Here is a 22212-nt window from a genome sequence, read left to right as displayed (position 1 = left end):
AAGAAATTAAGAAACTGATCCCATTCACAATTGCACGAAAAACCATCAAACACCTAGGAGTAAACCTAACCAAGGATGTAAAAGATGTATATGATGAAAACTATAGAAAACTTATGAAAGAGATCGAAGAAGACACCAAGAAATGGAAAAATTATCCGTGTTCATGGATCAGAAGAATAAACATTGTGAAAATGTCATTACTACCTCCAAACAGTCTACACATTCAATGCAATCCCCATCAAAATTGCACCAACATTCTTCTCAAAACTAAAACAGACTATCCTCAAATTCGTATGGAAACACAAAAGACTCCGAATAGCCAAAGTTATATTGAAGAAGAAAACCAAAACGGGAGGTATCACAATCCCAGACTTTAGCCTCTACTACAAAGCTGTCATCATCAAGACAGTATGGTATTGGCACAAAAACAGACACATAGACCAATGGAATAGAATAGAGAACTCTTTTTTAAATGTTTGGTAGAGTTCCCCTGGAAAGCCAGCTGGCCTTGGACTCTTGTTTTTTGCGAGGTTTCTGATTCAATACCTTTACTTGTTATGGGTCTTTCAAATTTTCTATTTCTTCCTGTTTTCATTTGGGTAGTTTATATGTTACTAGGAGTTTTTCCAGTTCTTCCATATTGTCCTTTTTATTGGCATATAATTGCTCATAATATTCTCTTATTATTGTTTTTATTCCTGCTGTATTGGTTGTGATCTCTCCTCTTTCATTCTTGATTCTATTTATTTGGGTCCTTTCTTTTTTCTTTTTGATCAAACTGGCAAGGGGTTTATCAATTTTGTTAATTCTTTCAAAAAACCAGCTTCTGGTTTCATTGATCTCTTCTACTATTTTTGGTTTCAATAATACTGATTTATGCTCTAATCTTTATTATTGCCTGTCTTCTGCTGGTTTGGGGTTGTATTTGCTGTTCTTTTTCCAGCTCTTTAAGGTGTAAGGTTAGGTTGTGTATGTGAGTCCTTTCTTTCTTCTTTAGGAAAGCCTGGGTTGCTATATACTTCCCTCTTATGACCACCTTAGTTGTGTCCCAGAGGTTTTAGGCTGTGGTATTATCATTTTCATTGGCTTCCATGTACTTTTTAATTTCCTCTTCAACTTCTTGGTTAGCCAATTCATACTTTATTAGGATGCTTTTTATTCTACAATATTTGCTATCTTTCCAAATTTTTCCTTGTTGATTTCAAGTGTCATAGCATTATGGTCTGAAAATATGTACGTTATGATCACAATCTTTTTGTATTTTTTACGGGCTGATTTGTGTCCCAGTATGAAATATATTCTGGAGAACATACCCTGTGCACTGGAGAAGTGTATTCCACTGGTTTAGGATGATATGTTCTGAATATATCTGTTAAGTCCATCTTGTTCCATGTGTCATTCAAAGCCATGGTTTCCTTTTTGACTTTCTGTGTAGATGATCTGTCCATTGCTGTAAGTGGAGATTGAAATACCCTACTATTATGATATTATTGTCAATGAGTTTCTTTGTGTTTAATTTATTTATAAATATGGGTACTATCACATTTGGAGCATAAATGTTTACAATTGTTATGTCTTCTTGGTGGATAGACCCCTTAATTATAATATAATGCCCCTCTTCATTTCGTGTTATACTCTTTATTTTAAAGCCTAGGTTGTGGTCCTGAGGGAAAGATGGTGGAGAAATAGGGAGCTCTGTAATTCCCACCTGCATCCTTCAAACAAAAAAAGGGCTGAAGCCAAAGGACACTGAACCACAAGAGTCTGTGAGTAAAGGAGACAGAGTTCACTAAGAAGACAGCCTCATCGGGCTACCTCAAGAGATAAGCCAAAGTACACAATGTGGAGAATGCCAAATATCACTACAAGGAGGGAAATAAAATAACCAAATGCACAGAAAGAGAGAACAAGGGACACCATTAAAAGAACGTTTCCTGAATGGAAAGACTGTGGACAGTCAATGAACCTCCTTTAATATATCAGAACTTGCAGGTTCAGAGAGTATATCAAGCTTACAAAACTTACAAGAGACAGAAAGCTAGCCAAAATGATGAAATAGAAGAAATGCCAGCTAAAGAAATTCCAGGAAGAAATGCCAGCTAAAGAATTGGTCAAAACAGATATATGTGGGGCACCTGGGTAGCTCAGTTGGTTAAGCATCTGACCAGCTCAGGTCATGATCTCACAGTTTGTGGGGTCGAGCCCCACACTGGGTTCTGTGCTGACAGCTAGCTCAGAGCCTAGGGCCTGTTTTCAGATTCTGTGTCTCCCTCTCTCTCGGACCCTCCCCTGATCACACTGTTTCTCTCTCTCTCAAAAATAAAAATAAAAAAAAACATTTAAAAAATAAAACAAAACATATAAGCAATATAACTGACTAAGAGTTTAGAACAATAGTCATAAAATTAATGGCTGGGCTTGAAAAAGGCATGGAAAACAGAAAAGCTATTGCTACAAAGATTATGGACCTTAAAAATAGTTGTGATGAATTAAAAAATGCTCTAAATGGGGCGCCTGGGTGGCTCAGTCAGTTGAGGCTCCGACTTCGGCTCGGGTCAGATCTCACGTTCCTGGGTTCAAGCCCCGCATCAGGCTCTGTGCTGACAGCTGGCTCAGAGCCTGGAGCCTGCTTCAGATTCTGTGTCTCTTTCTCTCTATGCTTCTCTCCCTCTCATGCTCTGTATCAAAAATAAATAAAATATTTTTAAAAACTTCTCTAAATGAGGTGCATAATAAAGTGGAGGCAGCCACTGCACCAATTGAAGAGGGAGAGAGGAGAGTAGGTGAATTAGAAGACACAGTTATAGAAAAAGAGGAAGCCGAGAAAAAGAGAGATAAATTGATCCAGGAGCACGAAAGGAGAATTTGAAAACGAATTGATGCAATCAAACAGAATAATATCCCTTTCATAGGAATTCTAGAAGAAGAAGAGAAAAAAGGGGATGAAGGGGCACTTGAACAAATTATAGCTGAGAACTTCCCCAATATGGGGAAGGAAAAATGTATTGAAATCCAAGAGGCACAGAGAACTCCCCTCAGACGTAACATGAATCGATCTTCTGCACAATATATCATAGTAAAACTGTCAAAATATAAGGATAAAGAGAGAATTCTGAAAGTAGCTAGGGATAAAAGGACCCTAACATACAAAGGTAAACCTATCAGAGTAGTTGCAGACCTATCTACTGAAAGTTGGCAGGCCAGAAAGGAATGGCAGGAAATCTTCAATGTGATGAACAAAAAAAAAATGCAGCCAAGAATACTCTATCCAGTAAGCCTGTCGTTTATAATAGGAGAGATAGAGGTTTTCCCAAACAAATAAAAATTTAAAGAATTCATCACCAATAGACCAGCCCTAAAAATATCCTAAGGGGGACTCTGTGAGGGAAATGTTGCAAGGAATGCAAGGTACCAGAGACACCACCATAAGCATGAATCCTACATAGAACACAATGATTCTAAACCCATATTATTCATTAATATCACTGAATGTAAATGGACTAAATGCTCCAATAAAAAGACATAGGTATCAGAATGGAAAAAACAACAAGATTCATCTATTTGCTGTCTACAAGAGACTCATTTTAGACCTGAGGACACTTCAGGTTGAAAGTGAGGGGATAGAGAACTATCTTTCCTGCTACTGGAAGTCAAAGGAGAGCTGGAATAGCCATACTTTTATTGGACAAACTGGACTTCAAAGTAAAGGCAGTAACAAGAGATGAAGAAGGACATTATATAATAATTACAGGGTCTATCCATCAGTAAGATCTAACAATTATAAATATCTACAGACCGAATTTAGTAGCACCCAAATACATAAAACAATCACAAATAGAAACAGTCTTATTGATAAGGATGTGCTAATTGCAGGGGATTTTAACACTCCAATTACAGCAATGGATACATCAACGAGGCAGAAAATCACCAGTGAAACAATGGACCTGAACGACACATTGGACCAGATGAATTTGACAGATATATTTAGACCTCTACATCCTGAGGCTATAGAATTCACTTTCTTCTCAAGTGCACATGGCACATTCTCCAAGATAGACCACATCATGGGTTATAAAGCAGTCCTCTATAAATATAAAACAGCTGAGATCATACCATGCACACTTTCAGATGACAATGCTATGAAACTTGAACTGAATCACAGGAAAAAGTCTGGAAAACCTCTAAAAACATGGAGGTTAGAGAATGCCCTACTAAAGAACGAAAGGGCCAATTAGGCAATTAGAGAAGAAATTTAAAAAATATGTGGAAACAAATGAAAATGAAAATACAGTAATCCAAACTCTTTGGAATGCAGGAAAGCAGTCCTAAGAGGAAAGTACATTGCATTCCAGGTCAATTTCAAGAAACTAGAAGAAGCACAATTATAAAATCTAACAGTGCACCTAAAGGAACTAGAAGGAGAGCAACAAGAGCACCCCAACCCCAGCAGAAGAAGAGAAATAATAAAGATCACGGCAGAAATAAATAATATAGAACCCTTCCCCCCCCAAAAAAAAACAGTTGAACAGATCAATGAAACCAAGAGTTGGCTTTTTGAAAAAATAAACAAAACTGATAAACTTTGAACCAGCCTTCTCAAAAAGAAGAGAACATGCAAATAGACAAAATCACGAAAGAAAATGGATCTAGTACAACCAATTCCTCAGAAATACAAGCAATCATCAGGGAGTACTATGAAAAATTATATGCCAACAAACTGGACAACCTAGAAGAAATGGACAAATTCCTAAACACACATGCACTACCAAAATGCAAACTAGAAGAGATAGAATATCTGAACAGATGCATAAATAGTGAAGAAATTGAATCAGTTATCAAAATTCTCTTGACAGTTTAGAGTCCTGGGCCACATAGCTTCCCTGGGGAATTCTACCAGACATTTAAATCAGAGTTAATACCCATTCTTCTCAAGCTATTTCAAAACAGAAATGGAAGGAAACCTTCTGGACTCATTCTATGAAGCCAGCCTCACTTTGATTCCCAAATCACACAGAGACCCAGCAAAAAAAGAGAACTGCAGGCCAATATCCCTGATGAGTATGGATGCAAAAAAATCTGCAACAAGATGCTGGCAAATTGAATTCAATAGCATATAAAAATAATTATCCACCATGATCAAGTTGGATTCATTCCTGGGTTACAGGGCTGGTTCAATATTCATAAATCAATCAATGTGATACATTACATTAACAAAAGAAAAGAACCATATGATTTTGTCAATAGATGCAAAAATATTGACAAAATACATCCCCCTTTCTTAATAAAAACCCCCAAGAAAGTCGGGATAGAAGGAACTTACTTAAACATCATAAAAGCCATTTATGAGAAGCCCGCAACTAATATCTTCCTCAATGAGGAAAAACTGAGAGCTTTCCCCCTGAGATCAGGAATACAACAGGGATGTCGACTCTCACCACTATTGTTTAATATAGTGCTGGATGTTCTAGCATCAGCAATTAGACAGCAAAGGGAAGTAGAAGGCATCAGAATTCGCAAGGATGAAGTAAAACTTTCACTTTTTGCAGATGACATATACTCTAGAAGGAAATCCCGACAGACTACATGAGAGGCCTGCTAGAACTGATTCATGAATTCAGAAGAATTGTAGGGTACAAAATCCACGTACAGAAATTGCTTACATTTTTATACACCATTAATGAAGCAAGAGAAAGAGAAATACAGAAACCATAAAATACCTAGGAATAAACCTAACCAATGATATAAAGGATCTATACCATGATAAGTATAAAAGACTTATGAAGGAAATTGAAGAAGACACAAAGAAATGGAAAAACATTCCATGCTCATGGATCAGAAGAATAAATATTGGTAAAAATGTCATTACTACCCCCAAGCAGTCTACACATTCAATGCAATCCCCATCAAAATTGCACCAGCATTCTTCTCAAAGCTAGAACAAACTATCCTCAAATTCGTATGTAACCACAAAAGACCCCGAATAGCCAAAGTAATATTGAAGAAGAAAACCAAAATGGGAGGCATCACAATCCCAGACTTTAGATTCTATTACAAAGCTGTCATCATCAAGACAGTATGGTATTGGCACAAAAACAGACATATAGACCAATGGAATGTAATACAGAAACCAAAATTGGACCCACAAATGTATGACCATTTAATCTTTGACATAGCAGGAAAAAGTTTCCAGTAGAAAAGAGAGACAGCCTCTTTAACATATGGTGCTGGGAAAACAGGACAGCGACATGTAAATGAATGAAACTAGATCACTTTATTATGCCATACACAAAAATAAACTCATAATGGATGAAGGACCTGAATATGAAACAGGAAACGATCAAAACCCTAGAGGAGAAAGCAGGAAACAACCTCCTTCACCTCAACTGCAGCAATTTCTTACTCAACACATCCCCAAAGGCAAGGGAATCAAGAGCACAAATGAATTATTGGGACCTCCTCAAGATAAAAAGTTTCTGCACAGCAAAGGAAAAAATCAATAAAACTAATAGGCATCTGACAGAATGGGAAAAGATAGTTGCAAATGACATATCAGGTAAAGGACAAGTATCCAAAATCTATAAGGAATTCACCAAACTCCACACGTGAAAAACAAATAATCCAGTGAAGAAATGGGCAGAAGACATGGAGACACTTCTCCAAAGACGACATCCAGATGGCCAACAGACTCATGAAACAATCTCAGCATTACTAATCATCAGGGAAATACAAATTAAAACCACACTGAGATACCACCTCACACAAGTCAGGGTGGCTACAGTGAACAAATTAGGAGGCTATAGAAGCTGGCGAAGATGTGGAAAAATGGGCACTCTCCTGCACTGTTGGTGGGAATGTAAACTGATGCAGCCGCTCTGGAAAACAGTGTGGAGGCTCCTCAAAAAATTAACACTAGAACTCCCCTATGATCCAGCAATAGCACTGCTAGAGATTTACCCAAGTGCTACAGGACTGTTGATGCATAGGGGCACGTGTACCCCAATGTTCATAAAAGTGCTTTCAACAATAGCCAAATCATGGAAAGAGCCTAAATGTTCATCACCTGATGAATGGATCAAGTAGATGTGGTTTATATATACAGTGGAATAGTACATGTCAATGATAAAGAATGAAATCTGGCCATTTTTAGCAATGTGGATGGATCTCAAAGTTGTCATGCCAAGCAAAATAAGTCAGGGATAGAAGGACAGATACCATATGTTTTCGCTTAGAAGTGGAACAGGAGAAACTTAACAGAGGACCATGGTGAAGGGGAAGGGGAAAATTGTTGAGGAAAGAGATGAAGGCAAATCATGAGAGACTCTTGAATACTGAGAGGGAACTGAGGGCTTATGAGGATGGGGGAGAGGGGAAGAGCGATGATGGGCACGGAGGAGGGCACTTGTTTGGATAAGCACTGGGTGTTTTATGCAAACCAACTTGACAATAAACTATAAAAAAATCAAGAAATAAACACATAAAGCCTAGGTTGATATATGTGTGTCTCCAGCTTTCTTTCGTTGACCATTAGCATGACAGATGGTTTTCCATCCCCTTAGTTTCAATCTTAAGGTGTCTTTAGGTCTAAAGTGGGTCTTTTGTCAGCAGCATATAGATGGATCTTGCTTTCTTATCCATTCTGTTACTCTATGTCTTTTGATTGGAACATTTAGTTCATTGAATTTTGGAGTGAGTACTGAAAGTTATGAGTTTACTGCCATTATATTTCTTATAGAGTTGGAATTTCTGTTGGTGTTCTCTGGTCCTTTCTAGTCTTTGTTGCTTTTAGGTATTTTTCCCCATCTTTTCTCCCCTCAAAGAGTCCCCCTTAAAATTGGTTTGGTGGTCATGAAGTCCTTAATTTTTGTTTGTCTGGGAAAATTTTAATCTCTCCTTCTATTTTAAATAACAGCCTTGCTGGATATAGAATTCTTGGCTGTATCTTTTTCAGTCAGCATGTTGAATATATCCTGCCACTCATTTCTGGCCTGTCAAGTTTCTGTGGATAGGTCTGTTGTAATCCTGATTTGTCTTCCCTTGTAGGTTAAATACTTTTTTCCCTTGCTGCTTTCATGATTCTTTCCTTGCCTGAATATTTTGTGAATTTTCCTATGATATGCCTTGTTGATGGTCGATTGTTGTTGAATCTTATGGGAATCCTCTGTGCTTCCTGGATTTTTATGTCTGTGTCTTTCCCCAGGTTAGGAACTTTTTCTGCTATGATTTGCACACATATCCCTTGTACCCCTTTTCCTGTCTCTTCATCTTGTGGGACCTCTATGACTGTGATATTGTTCCTCTTTTATGAGTCACTGATTTTTCTAATTCTTCAATCATGCTCTTTTGTTTTAGTCTCCCTCATTTTTTCTGCTTCATTATTCTCCATAAGTTTGGTCTCTGTATCACTAATTTGCTGCTCTACCCCTTCCATCCTTGCCATCGCGGTATCCATTAGAGACTGCAGCTCAGTTTTAGCATTTTTATTTCATCATAACTAGAAGTTACTTCTTTTTTTCTCTATAGAGAGGGATTCTAATCTATCTTCAATCCCAGGTAGTATTCTTATTATCGTGATTCTAAATTCTGGTTCAGACATCTTGCTTGTATCTGTGTTGATTATGTTCCTGACTGTCATTTCTTCCTGTTCTTTCTTTTGGGGTCAGTTCCTTCATTTTGTCATTTTGAAGGAAAAAAATGAATTAATAAGGTAAAATTTAAAATTAAAAAATTAAAAGCAACACACACATAAAATAAAAGAAATGATGTTATATTCATGTGTGTTTTGGTCTGGTTATTGAAAGGAGCTTGATTGATTAGGAATAAAAGGAAGGGAAAGAAAAACATTTGAAAATTTGAGAAAATGAATACAATAAAATAGAATAAATTTAAATTATGGAAATAAAATAGAATTTGAAAACTTTACAAAAAAGTAAAAAATTAGAAAAAATAAAAATATTTTTAATAAAAATTGAAAACAAAAAATATTTTTTTCTCTTTCTGTAGTTAAGTAAAAGAAAAGAAATGAAAAAGAATGGGAAAAAATGAAAACAGAATAGATGGACCAGCAAACAGACTTAAATACGACTGATATTACATCATTTTCCCCTAGAAGTTATACTATGAAACACTTGAGAATCTGTTAACTAAGCAGGCAGGGAGATCTGTGGTGTTCCTGAAGAGCGAGCTTGGCTAACTTGGGCGGGGCTTAGTGGAACTGCTCTGGTCTCCCCTAGATGACACTGCTTAGCTTACTGGCGTGGATTGTTGTGGTGCCTGTAGGTGTGTTTGTGCATGTGTGTGCTGAGTGAAAATGGCATAACCTAGCTACCCAGTCTCTAGTGTCAGAACTCTGTGAGCAATCATGCACCTGTCCTTTGTCTCTGGTGTCTGTTCACTCCCCTCTTTTACACTCTCCATGATCAAGCCATCAGGTTGCCATGTGGCACCCCCCTACAGCCCCTATATCTCAAATACAGCTGTGTTTCCTGATCCCTCACTTCTGCGGGACTGTTGCTTTGGCCTGCTAAGATCCTCTGGGGAGGGTCTTACTGAGCAATGGCCAAGTGCTGGCCACACCCAGGATCGTTGATGGGACCATGCTGCTGCTAATGCCCAGAGACTGTGGTTGGGTGCTAGCCCACCCCATGAAAAGTTCACGCAATCATGTAGCAATAGTGTTTCAGAAATTATGGAAAATAAGAACACACATCTGGCACAAGGCTTCACCTTTAATGACCTTGTTCCAGCACCAGTGAATTAGTTGTTTTCTGGGATCTGCTGGGACCGGGTGGCCACACATCAGTGGAACCACTACTCCCAGACCCCACTCTGCTCCTGGGGGTTCACCCTTCCCACCAGAGTACCCCCAGTTGTTGAGCTGTGAAGTTTTAGATTCTGCACTCCCTCTGTATTGACTCTTAATGGAATTTAAACCCTCTCCTATCTCTTTTCTCCCTCTTTTGTTTAGTTCCTGTGGCTATTTCCACTTTTCCACTTTCTCTCTAGCTGCTTTTGTGGGGGATATTTTTCCATACTCTCTCCCCCATCTCCATTCTCTCTCCATAAGCAAAAACAGCTCCCTGCCCTGCATAGCTTTTCTCTCCCCCAGTTCACCTCTCCATACCATGACCCTACTGAGTTCTGTGGTTCAGGTTGTGCAGATTGTTTTGTTAATCCTCAAATCAGTTTCCTAGGTATGCAGGATGGTTTAGTGTTTATCTGGCTGTGGTTCATGTACACGAGACAGAAAAAACTGCCATGCTGTTCCACCATCTTGGTTCCTCCAAAAGTTTTTATTTTGGTGTAGTCCCAATAGTTTGTTTCTTTTTTTTTTTTTTAACATTTCTTTGTTTTTTTTTAACATTTCTAATCCATTATGACCTTGGAATCATTAAAAAATCAACTATTTTTTTGGGGCACCTGGGTGGCTCAGTTGGTTAGGCATCTGACTTCAACTCAAGTCATGATCTCACAGTTTATGAGTTTGAGCCCCACATTGGGATCTTTGCTGACAGCTCAGAGCCTGGAGTTTGTTTCAAATTCTGTCTCTCTATCTCTGTCTCTTCCCTTCCCCTACACTTGCTCTGTCTGTCTCTCTCAAAATTAAATAATAAACATTAAAAATTGTTTTAATTCAACTATTTTTTTTACTGATAATAAAACTAAGATGAAGTTCTAGGCAAAGTAATTGGGCAAGAAACAAAAATGAAAGCTGAATTAGAAACAAATAATTAAAACCATCATTATTTACAGATGACATGAATACTATATATAGAAAACCCTAAAGATGCCACCAAAAAGCTATTAGAACTAATAAATGAATTCAGTAAATTTTCAGACAACAAAATCAATATAAATAATTAAATAAATCCATTGTGTTTCTATACACTAATGGCAAACTATCAGAAAAAGAAAGTTAAGGAAACAATCTCATTTATAATTGCATCAAAAAGAATCAGATACCCAGTAATAAATTTAACCAAGGAGATGAGTGACTTGTATACTAAATAATATAAGAACACTGATGAAAGGTATTGAAGATTACACAAGTAAATGGAAAGATATTTTGTCTTCATGGATTAGAAAAATGTCCATATTACCCAAAGCATGGGTAATGGATTAAATATGGATTAAAATGTCCATATTACCCAAAGCAACCTACAAATTCAATGCAATCTCTATTAAAATACCAAAAGCATTTCTCACAGAACTATTCCAAAAAATCCTAAAATTTGTGTGGAATCATAAAAGACCCCAAAGAGTCAAAGCATTCTTGAGAATGAACAAAGCTGCAGGTACCATGTTTCCAGATTTCCAACTATACTACAAAGCTAAAACAATCAAAACAGTATATTGGCATTAAAAACAGACACCTAGATTAATGGAACAGCATAGTAGAGCCCATAAATAAACCTTTGCCTAAATTATCAATTAGTTTGTAATAAAGGAACCAAAATATACATTGGAAAAGGGTAGTCTCTTCAATTTGTGATGCTAGGAAAACTGGAAAAACTCATACAAAATAATAAAATTTGATAACTGTCTTACATCATACACAAAAATCAACTCAAAATGGATTAAATACTTGAATGTAAGACCTTAAACCATAAAACTCCTAGAAGAAAACATAGATGGTAAGCTCCTTGGCATTTGTCTTGGCATTGAATTTTTGGATCTGATGCTAAAAGCAAAGGCAACAAAAGCAAAAATAGAGTAGTGGGATTACACCAAACTAAAAAGATTTGCAGAGTAAAGGAAGCCATCAACAAAATGAAAAGACAACCTATTGAATGGGAGAAAATAACTGTAAATGGTATATGTGTAAGAGGTTAATATCAAAAATATATAAAGAATTCAACTCTATAGCAAAAGAAACAAATAAAAAATAGGCAGAGGATCTTTTCCAAAGAAAAGTGTCTATTTACAAATTGCTAACAGGCACATGAAAAAAGTGTTCAACAATATTAATTAGCAGGTAAATGCAAATTGAAGCTCCATGAAATATCCCCTCACACTTGTTAGAATGTCCATTACTAAAAAGACAAAAAGTCCTTCATATGCTGTTGGTAGAAATTAAAATTCACACAGTCACTAAGGAAAACATTATGAATGTTCCTCAAAAAGTCAAAAATAGATCTACCATATTATCCAGCTAGTCTACTTCTGGATATTTATCTGATGAAACTTTACATACTAATTCAAAAAGATATATGCACCCCTATGTTCATTGCAGTATAATTTAGAATAGCCAAGATATTAAAAAAAAAATCTAAGTGTTCATTGATAGATGAATGCATAGAAAAGATGTGGCATATATATACAATGGAGTACTACATGGCAATGAGAAAGAATGAAATCTGGCCATTTGTAGCAAAGTGGATGGACCTCGAGGGTGTCATGCTCAGTGAAAATAAGTCAGGCGGAGAAGGACAGATACCATATGTTTGCACCCATAGGTCTAACAGGAAAGAGAGTTGGGGAGACAGAGGGACACAAATCATGAGAGACTATTGAATACTGCAAACGAACCCAAGGGCTGAAGACGGAGGGGGAGGGGGAAGCAGATGATGGTTATGGAGGAGGGCACTTGTGGGGAAGAGCACTGGGAAACCAATTTGGCAATAAACTATTTAAAAAAATTTAAAAAATTAAAAAAATCCTATAAACAAGTAATAAAGTCTAATTACTGCTATGCATACTGGGTTGTGTGCAAATGCTCATTGAAGTATTATTCACAATAAGCAAAAGGTAAAAAGAACTTAAATGTCCATCAAAAGATGAATGGATGGGGTGCCTGGCTGGCTCAGGCAGTGGAGCTTGCAACTTCTGATCTCGGGGTCATGAGTTTGAGCCCCATATTGGGGGTAGAGTTTACTTTTTAAAAAGATGAATGGATTGTAGCAAAGTGGATGGACCTCGAGGGTGTCATGCTAAGCGAAATAAGTCAGGCAGAGAAGGATAGATGCCATATGTTTGCACTCATAGGTCCAACAGGGGAAATCTAACAGAAGACCATAGGGAGGGGAAGGGGGAAAGAGAGTTGGGGAGAGAGAGGGACGCAAAACCTTAGAGACTATTGAATACTGAAAATGAACCGAGGGTTGAAGGGGGACGGGGAGGGGGAAATGAGGTGGTGGTAATGGAGGGGAGGGCACTTGTGGGGAAGAGCACTGGATGTTATATGGAAACCAATTTGACAATAAACTATTATAAAAAAAAAACCCCGCTAGGCAAGCCAGAGGTTGTCATTATTGTAATTATTGTCAAAGTAAGGAAGTCTTCATCCTAAGCAGAATAGTTTAGTGTATTTAACTCCTGTGCAGTGCAGAGCTGTATTTCCCCAATCCCCCCATTTTTTTGGTTGTCATTTGAAGATATCACTTTAGTCCCAAACACATAGGGAAAGTCCATCATGGAATATACTCCATGTTTTCATGGACACTTCTCCAAAGAGGACATCCAGATGGCCAACAGACACATAAAATGATGCTTAGCTTCACTCATCATCAGGGAAATATAAGTCAAAACCACACTGAGATACCAGCTCACACCAGTCAGAGTGGCTAAAATGAACAAATCAAGAGACTACAGATGCTGGCAAAGATGTGGAGAAACGGGCACCCTCCTCCAATGTTGGTGGGAATGTAAACTGGTGCAGCCACTCCGGAAAACATTATGGAGGTTCATCAAAAACTATGATAGAACTCCCCTATGACCCAGCAATAGCACTGCTAGAAATTTACCCAAAGGATACAGAAGTGCTGATGCATAGGAGCACATGTGCCCCAATGTTCATAGTGGAAACTTTCTACAATAGCCAAATCATGGAAAGAACCTAAATGTCCATGACCTGATGAGTGGATCAAGAAGATGTGGTATATATATATACAATGGAGTACTACATGGCAATGAGAAAGAATGAGATCTGGCCATTTGTAGGAAAGTGGATGGACCTCGAGGGTGTTATGCTAAGCGAAATAAGTCACACAGAGAAGGATAGATACCATGTGTTTGCACTCATAGGTCTATCAGAAAAGCCTCACTATTCTTAGGAAGACTGGGTATGACTCTTGTCCATTATGGCCTATAATGAGATAAAGGAGTAGAGTTGGCTTTTGTTCATAGCATTTATCTCATGAGCTTTTCTCTAATGGAATTGTGACAAATTTCTACCATTAAACATTCCAGTGTCCGTAAAAAAAAAATCAGACTTGAGCCTGAGGAAAGTAAATAAGTTATAGGACGGATGATTAAAACCATGTCAAAGGGAGGGAAGACATAGTCAGGAAGTCAGGATATTTAGTCAAAAAAGGAACAAGAAGAGTAAATTTAGGGGTACCATGATCACTTTCTTTCAGTCTTTGAAGGTCTTTCAATCTCAAAAGATTAAGAAGCAAATTTTGTTATGTAAGTCCAAATAGTGGTGCTAAGACCAATGTTTATTGTGTGCTAGGGTGAAACCACTAGAGGTGAGGAACCTGCTCTGGTTTCTGCTCAAAAGAGAAAATGCACAATTTCTTGTGAATCTATTTGAAGTCAAACTAGAAAATACAATTTGTTATGAACAGCATATTCAGCATAAAGAAAGTGTTCACTTGCTAACTGGCCTATCTTTAATCTTTCAAATCAAAACAAGCAGAAATGACATGCGAACTGGTTTCCCACTAGTGGAAGTACCACTGAGGGCTAAGATCATGTATGTTCATGTAAAGACAGGAGCTTTCAAGCTCTTCCAATATCACTGTAAATTTGCAAAAGGAAACATAATTCTGTTCATATTTGGTTTCAAAGAATAACATTGGAAGGAAATTGGATACCCAATGCTTTCTAAAGAAAGCACCAAGGAGCATCTGAAAACAATTGTTAAAGTGGGAGGGGGGAGGCCTTCTTATCTTATCATTAATTCATGTCTCACATTTGTCTCTATTGAGAGGAATATGAACAGGGGCTAGATTGTGAATTGTAGCCCTTATCAGTTCTAGTCTAATTCACTAGTCTTTTCATTAAGTTAAATGAAAGAGCAAACTCCTAATCATTCTTTCAACAGAGAACCTGGAGTATGAGTGAACACTCCCTTCTATCTGGGATCCAGGACCTTAGATTTCTGAGCAACTTTTGTCTATTCTCTTTGTCTTTTTCCCATTTAATCCTTTCTTGCTTATTCCTTCAATCTTCTAATTATCTCTCTCTCTTCTTTCTTTCTTCCCCACTTCTTTACACTTCCTCCCCTTTATTTTGCACCACTTCCCTTAATTCTCTTATCCTCCAGATTCTTTCAGAATAGGACAGATATAGAGGAAGAAGTGATTTGGCATCCAGTGTGCTAAACCAGACTTCCCAACTATCATTCCCTGCTACAAAGCCAGGGAAATTTCTAAAGGTTGAGTGAACCCTATGGGAAAGCAGCACCTCCCCACTGTTTCCCTTTTTAGCAGTCAAGGGGTGCCTTTTAAGTGAAAGTGAATAATTGAAAGAGCTGGAGCACGAAATTTGCATAAAACCTCCTATATTCCTCAGGCAGCTTACTTCTTGCTACCACGAGGCATCTTTAGTTAGAATTTCTTTTGCTTGGCTTTACAGTCAGAGTTCCCAGTTAAAACAAAAAGAAAATTTAGAATTTAGATGGCCCCATACCCTCATTGTACACGAGAGCAGCTAAAATGAAAACAGTCTTGATTAAGACATTAAGCAAGTCAGGGGCAGAGATCCAGAACCTAAGTCTTAGTTCAAGACACTGTGTTATAGCCATCTCCCCTTCCCACCTACAGTGACTCCACTGTCCTGTTGGTGGTCTCTTGCAATTTAACTTTTATCACCAGCATCTTTCTCCTTTTTTTCCTGTAGTCTGAGTAACCAGTTTTTAGTCTGCATAACTATCTTACAGTTTCACCCTTGAATTGGTCTAGAAAGTTCTGTGTCTATGTCCTACCTAGAATACGGGATTCAAATATAACTGCGGTCTCTTCCATTAATTAGTTAATTTTGATTTGTGTACTTAGGGGTAGGACAATGATTCTCTAGCCAATGAACCTGAGAGTGTATCTGAAGTGACAAGTCATCAAGAGGCGTGTTCTGGGTCCTGAAGTGTTGTCTCTTCTCCTTCTAGCATAGAAATGGCTATGAAGTAAGTCTATGCTCCAAACTATTTAAAACACAGCTCTGGTTTCAAAGGCACATTATTTGCTGATTAAGCATGAGGGTAAGGTGTATGTTTTGGTGAATTGACTGCAGTGCTGAGTATTATTAAATAATATTCATAGTTTCTTCTGAAAATGTAATGTTTGTAGTTATGCAAAGTGGCCTTGAATATACTCAGTGCATGAGTAGAGAAACAGTGTATTAAGCCTAAGGGATGGTTCTTGAAAGTAGGAAGTCAACAATATCTAAAGTACATCTGGGCCAGAACCCAAGAATGAATGAATATAGTGAATATGCTACAGATGAAGTAGGTAGGTATGTTCTCTACCTCTCCATAAGAGAAATGAAAGTGTCATAGACTACAGTAATCAGCCTCATTATATATTTATTTATGTATATAAATATATGTGTATAAATATGTATATGTATATAAATATATATCAAGTCTTATGTGGGCTTTATTGGTATTGGCTGTGCTACTGATATACTCTACTGGGGTTTGGTATGCTGGTCTAATCTGGGATTATTTGAATTTAACATAACGATAGGGTCTTTGCTAGGCTGCAGTAAGCTGCCCTGAATTCTATTTGAGGAGTGCTGGAGTGTGTGGGCTAGTCTGGGCTGCAAATAAGTAGGGCTGACTGAAGCAGGAAAAGAGAAACCTAGCAATGAAATAACTTCACTTCTCTGGGTATCATTTTCTAACTTGTCAAATATGTGATGAGATTTATCCATCCATACCAAAAACGTTCAGTGAGTACCATGTGAATAAAAGGGTACTTTTCAATGTACTAAGAATGCAGAGATAAGAAAACAGGGACACTGCCATACAGGAGCTTTTGGGTTAAGTAGGGGAGGCAGACAAGTAAATCGGCAGTTACAATAAAGGAAAATAAATGCAAAGGCCATTAATAAGCTGGTATCAGTCATTTTCAACTCTTAGTCATTTAACGTTGTCAACTAAAGTTCATTTCTCATTCATGTAAAGTCTGTTGTGGATCCAGACAACTTTCCAGGGCAGTTGTCCTTCATGTGTTGGTTCATCACTAGGCTGTTTCAACCTTATGGTAGCTCTAGAATAACATGTGTCTATGAACTTTCATTGGATATTAATTGTTCCAGCCAGAGAGTAACACATATAACTCCCCTCCCACCACAGCCAAAACCAGTCACATGGCCTCTCCTTATATTAAGTGGGCAGGGGAGTGGGAAGGCAATCATTCCATGTTTCTGGAAGTGTTAGAGTTGGATATTAGAACATTGGTAACCTACCACAGGTATGGTAATCCCAACGTGAGGGTCCAGCACATAATAATGTGAGTGATCTCTCAGGGCTCTTCTTGAACTTTGGAGTTTGGGGATCCTGTTATCATTCTTAATGATATCTAAACTTTTACCTGTACCTAACATGTTCTCTGAAGAAATATTACAGGTTTTCTTGTCACTGTCAAGTATCCTTTCTCAGAAGTAGCAAGTTAGCTGTCATTTGGGGTATTGCACTGGATTCTTTCTGAGATGAGGGAACTGACTTTCATGACACTCTGCTTTCCTACTTTCTCTGGCATAGATGCAGTGACTGAAGTGAAGACTGACATCTATGTGACCAGTTTTGGCCCTGTATCCGACACTGACATGGTAAGTATAGTTCCTGCAAAGGTAAAAGTGAAAGATGATACAACAGATGAAATAAAAGATATTGGGGTTTGTAGCTATGTTCTAAGGAGTAGTCTTGCCTCATATGTATTCCCTATGCTCATCATCCTGCATTTGGTCAAATTCATCTTTTCCCCTATTCTCCCCATCTATTCACATATAAAGTATATACCCTCATCAGGAATATCCTTCCTTTATTTTCACAATACATCTTTTGAAATTCAACATGTCTCTCTATCTTCAATTAAACTTTCCCTGATGTCTCCCTTCACATTTTGCTAGCACGACACACATATTAGCAATGATAGGTCATGTAAGGAAAGCACTGTAGTAGGGACTTTCAGTTAAGCAGCCTGTGGTATCATTCAAGAAGTCTATTCCTTGCAAACAGGCCGTATTCTCTGGGGACATGGATTGACCATGGTTTTGCAAAATGTTTGGAAGAAGAGTCAAAACCATTTCTGGAAACTGGTCCTTCTACAGATATGAGCAAGGGAGAGCTTCAGAGAAGATTCAGGGAATAAGTCAGAGCACAGCAGAGCTAGTAAGGGGAAACTCATGAGCTCTCTGCAAGGACTAGTTCTTCCATTATCCCTTGCTGCCAAAGCAATGCATGTAGTTAGTAGAGTTGAGGCAGGAGACCCCATCCTAACGGACCATCTAATCAATACCTACTAAGTGTCAGACATTTGATTGAATAATTATCATGTAAGGAAACAAATAAGCTATTATCTGCCCAATATTCCTGGCATTTATTAGATGCTCAACGAATTTTTGTTAAATAAGTGACTTTGTCTGGAAAACAAAAATTTTAAAATCAGAAAAAAATACCTTAAAATATTAAATGTCAAAAAATATAAAATGTCCAAAAATATGAAATGTTCATGTTTGCTACTCGTTTTTTTTCTATTTATCTTCAGTGGGACTACTACTTAAGCAGGAGATATTCTTCTTTAGGCCTGTTGGGTAGATACAAGCAGTTGTAAAGGGACATGATAGAGTTTGTACGTAATAGAGAATAATTGAGCAGATTTGAGTAGATCAATAAAAATATACAAGTGTTGTTTTAGAATGATTTAGCATTTTGTATAGCAGTCTAGCAGTCTTTATAGGATGAATTATATGGGGGAAAGGCAGAAGGCTGAGAGTTGGGTTAGGTATATTGATTTTACATGGCTCTTCCTTCAATTAGGCAAGGTCTACAATTCAGGTGAAGAAGCGGGCTAATTTTTAGCAGAGGAAGTTTTGAGTTGGTTGTGAGGCAAGCCCTGAACTTTGTCTTTCAAGTGTGGAACAAATAGGATACAGAGAAATGGCTGGCTCCTTTTGTATTCCTTAAGGGCAAGTACCATGTCTTCATGACTTCCCTGGTACTTAATGTAGTACTTGACACAGAGGGAGTTCAGTAAGGGGCATGTTTGATGTATGAAGGATGGAGGAGATAGGTCTCTCATAGAGGCATCAGGGTAGCCTGTATGTCTAGATTGTTCCATCACAATCTATTGACTACTAATGCCCACAGCTTCAGATTTAAGCATGCATTAAAACTATTGTCAGCTGGTCATTGAACAAGTACTCCTTAGGAGGCCAACTCTGTGTTAATGGGCTCTAGGGACCCCTAAATTCAGAGAATTTATAGGACATTGTATATAACCAGATTCACCAGGGATATGAGCTCTCTCTTTGTAATGCTGAGAACTAGCGATGGATTAGGATTTTTACAAGAAAGTGACTGAAGCTACTCTTCGAACATACACTTACACACTCTGACTCATGCAGCAATATCCACAAATGCATTCAGACAAATGTACATCTGTATATAAACAGAATAAAAACAGTCCAATGCTATCCCAAGTACTTCATGAACACGTGTGTAAACAGATACCTAAATCCAGCGATACTACAGAAACACACATACAACCCCTACCCAAACCAGGTCCTCCCCCTGCTTCTACCCACCCAGGCAGGCACATGTGGGTATGAAGAGACCCTGGAGACACTTTAAACAATCCAGATTTTCTGTCTCTTGAAGTTTTATATTCCACTTGCTTGTTTGCTTTTCTCCCTCTTGATTAAGCAGAAGCAACAAAATGGCTTTCTTGATAGGGAAGGCTGAATTCGATTAAATACATTTCAGGTTATTTTTAGCGAACTTCCATCTTGCTACAAGACAGAATGGCTATGATCTGGCTGGGAAACATGTTTATGGTATTTTCAAAAATTTCTTCTTCCTGTACTAATTAGTATACTGTGGCAATTGACCCTGGGATAGGGGTGACTTTTGATGAAGCATCAGAGACTTGTCTGGCTTTAGTAACTAGCTGAAGCAATAACCCAGGCTCTACTGAGACCACCAACTACTTGGGTGAGTAGATAAAAATTACAGCTGGCTGGGTTTGACTCACTTACAGCCATATGAAATTTTGGTCCATAATATTTCCTAAGCAAATAGAAATACATTTTTTTTTGTTCACAAAGAGAAAAAATTGTGGTACCACTTTGAGTATTGAACCAGAATCACCCATAACCCTTTGAATCCATTGTACTCCTTGTTCAAACACTGATCCCCACAGACATAGATTCTGAGTTTGACAAAAAGCTCCATGAAGGGCCATATCTGGTTTGTTAATCTCAGTACCACCAATACCTAATCAATCTTTGACACTTCATAAACTCCAAACCATTTGTTAAATCCAAGAATCAATGAGATGAAACAAATTAAATTTGAATTGAAAATTATGACTGTTTTCCTCCACTTGACTGAAAGTTCATGAAAGATAACGAACATATGAGGTACATTTCTGTATCTCTAGCATCTCGAATAGGACCTGACACAGGTCTTTTACAAGTGTTTATTGAGATGATATGAAACTTTAATAGCAAGCCCTGCAGACCAAGAGTAAAAGTAGTTTTCTTCAGGAGACACTATGGAGTAGCAAGACTAGTGAGTCAATGATTGATGACTCTAAGCTTTGGGCTGCTAGTTTTGGTGGCTTCTCCATGTATGAATGTAAGGAGCTATGGCAATAGGGAATCAGGCAGAAATGAAAGCAAACAGTAGTAGATGTTTCTAAGGGAAATTTCAGAGAAAGAAAATGTATTAAAGAGTACAGGATGTAAATTGAAAACTGATTATAGTGGGAATTTTACAGGCATCACAAATGAAAGGTTTGTGTAAAATATTTGTAACAAGTAAAGCTTGATGGTTAAAAAATACATACTGCTTCTCAGCAGCAATACCAATCCTGTTACCCATGGTCCCCATGAGAGAGAGAAGAAGGGATACAATCTCAGCTTGAATTAACTAAGGCAGTGTGACCTTCTATGACTTTCTACTTTAGAAGAGTTTATACCATTTTCTCAATTGATGTATGGGAAGATGGTGTAGGTGGTAATTAGGGGAAGGCTACAAAAGATTTAGTTAAAATGCAGTTTCATTGCCACTTCTCTTTCGAATAGGGTATTTCCATTTCTTACCAGTGAGCAATGGGTCTTGGAAAGTATACATTTTCCCTGGTCTCCCAAAATCCTCTGAATTAGAATGCAGAGCATATGGCATACTGGCTTTAACGTGGAATGTTATGCATATGGCCAGTGACTGCAAAAGAAAGGAGAATGGTCACTGTTGATATTTTCTAAGAGAGTAGATCTTAAGTGTTCTCAGCATGCGCGCACGCACACACACACACACACACACCACACACACACACAGGTGACTATATGAAGTGATGTGTTGATTTGTGGTAATAACTTCACAATGTATACATATTTGAAACTATCACATTACCCAACTTTATAATCACATTGCACACCCTGACTATATACAATTTTTAGTTGACACTCATACCTCAATAAAGCTTGAAAAAAAAAAAAGAAAGCTAACAGCTGAGAAATTTTTGGATGCTTTCCTGGTCCAAATCACCTCCTGACAAAATTTCCATTCTGTCTCCCATCCAAAAGCTCCAGGTTTTACATTCCATAGGTTCAGGGACCCAGGGTCCTGAATTATGTATTTAATAAATATCTATCTGAATGTACTGATAAAGCTAGTGAGAAAATAAAGAGGGCAAAGAGTAATAATGTTAGTAAAGTCAGAATGAGAACAACTAGGAAACAAAATGCCAATCCTAAGTATTGTCAACTTCACCCTCTTCCCAGGAATACTTTAACTGTTTAGATACTTGCTAGGTAACAAGTGCCAGCTGCCTAGGAAGTTTCTCTGTTGACAAGTGGCAGCTGGCACTTGTTACCTAGCAAGCATCTAAACAGTTAAAGTATTTCTGAGACAACCAGATAAGTAGTAATATAGTAAAAGAACGAATCATATGGTCTAATGAGAAGAAATAGAGGCTTGGGAAATAAGACTTCATAAAAGATATTATGTTTAAATGAAGTTGCTTTTACAACACCATAGACTTAATCATC

The 22212-nt window shown here is 37.7% G+C and overlaps 1 protein-coding gene across 1 annotated transcript in view; it reads left to right on the top strand.

Annotated features, from left to right (window-relative positions):
• The window catches only part of GABRA3 (gamma-aminobutyric acid type A receptor alpha3 subunit), a 276021-nt gene that overhangs the window by 165277 nt on the left and 88532 nt on the right, over positions 1–22212 (top strand). Inside the window, exon 4 of the mRNA XM_029929923.1 lies at positions 17702–17769. Within this exon, the coding sequence (XP_029785783.1) occupies positions 17702–17769 (68 nt within the window). The remainder of the gene's footprint in view (positions 1–17701; positions 17770–22212) is intronic.

This window comes from Suricata suricatta, chromosome X (genome assembly GCF_006229205.1).
Source record: "Suricata suricatta isolate VVHF042 chromosome X, meerkat_22Aug2017_6uvM2_HiC, whole genome shotgun sequence".
Classification (NCBI taxonomy): Eukaryota; Metazoa; Chordata; class Mammalia; order Carnivora; family Herpestidae; genus Suricata; species Suricata suricatta.
This window is presented reverse-complemented; position numbering and strand designations above follow the sequence as displayed.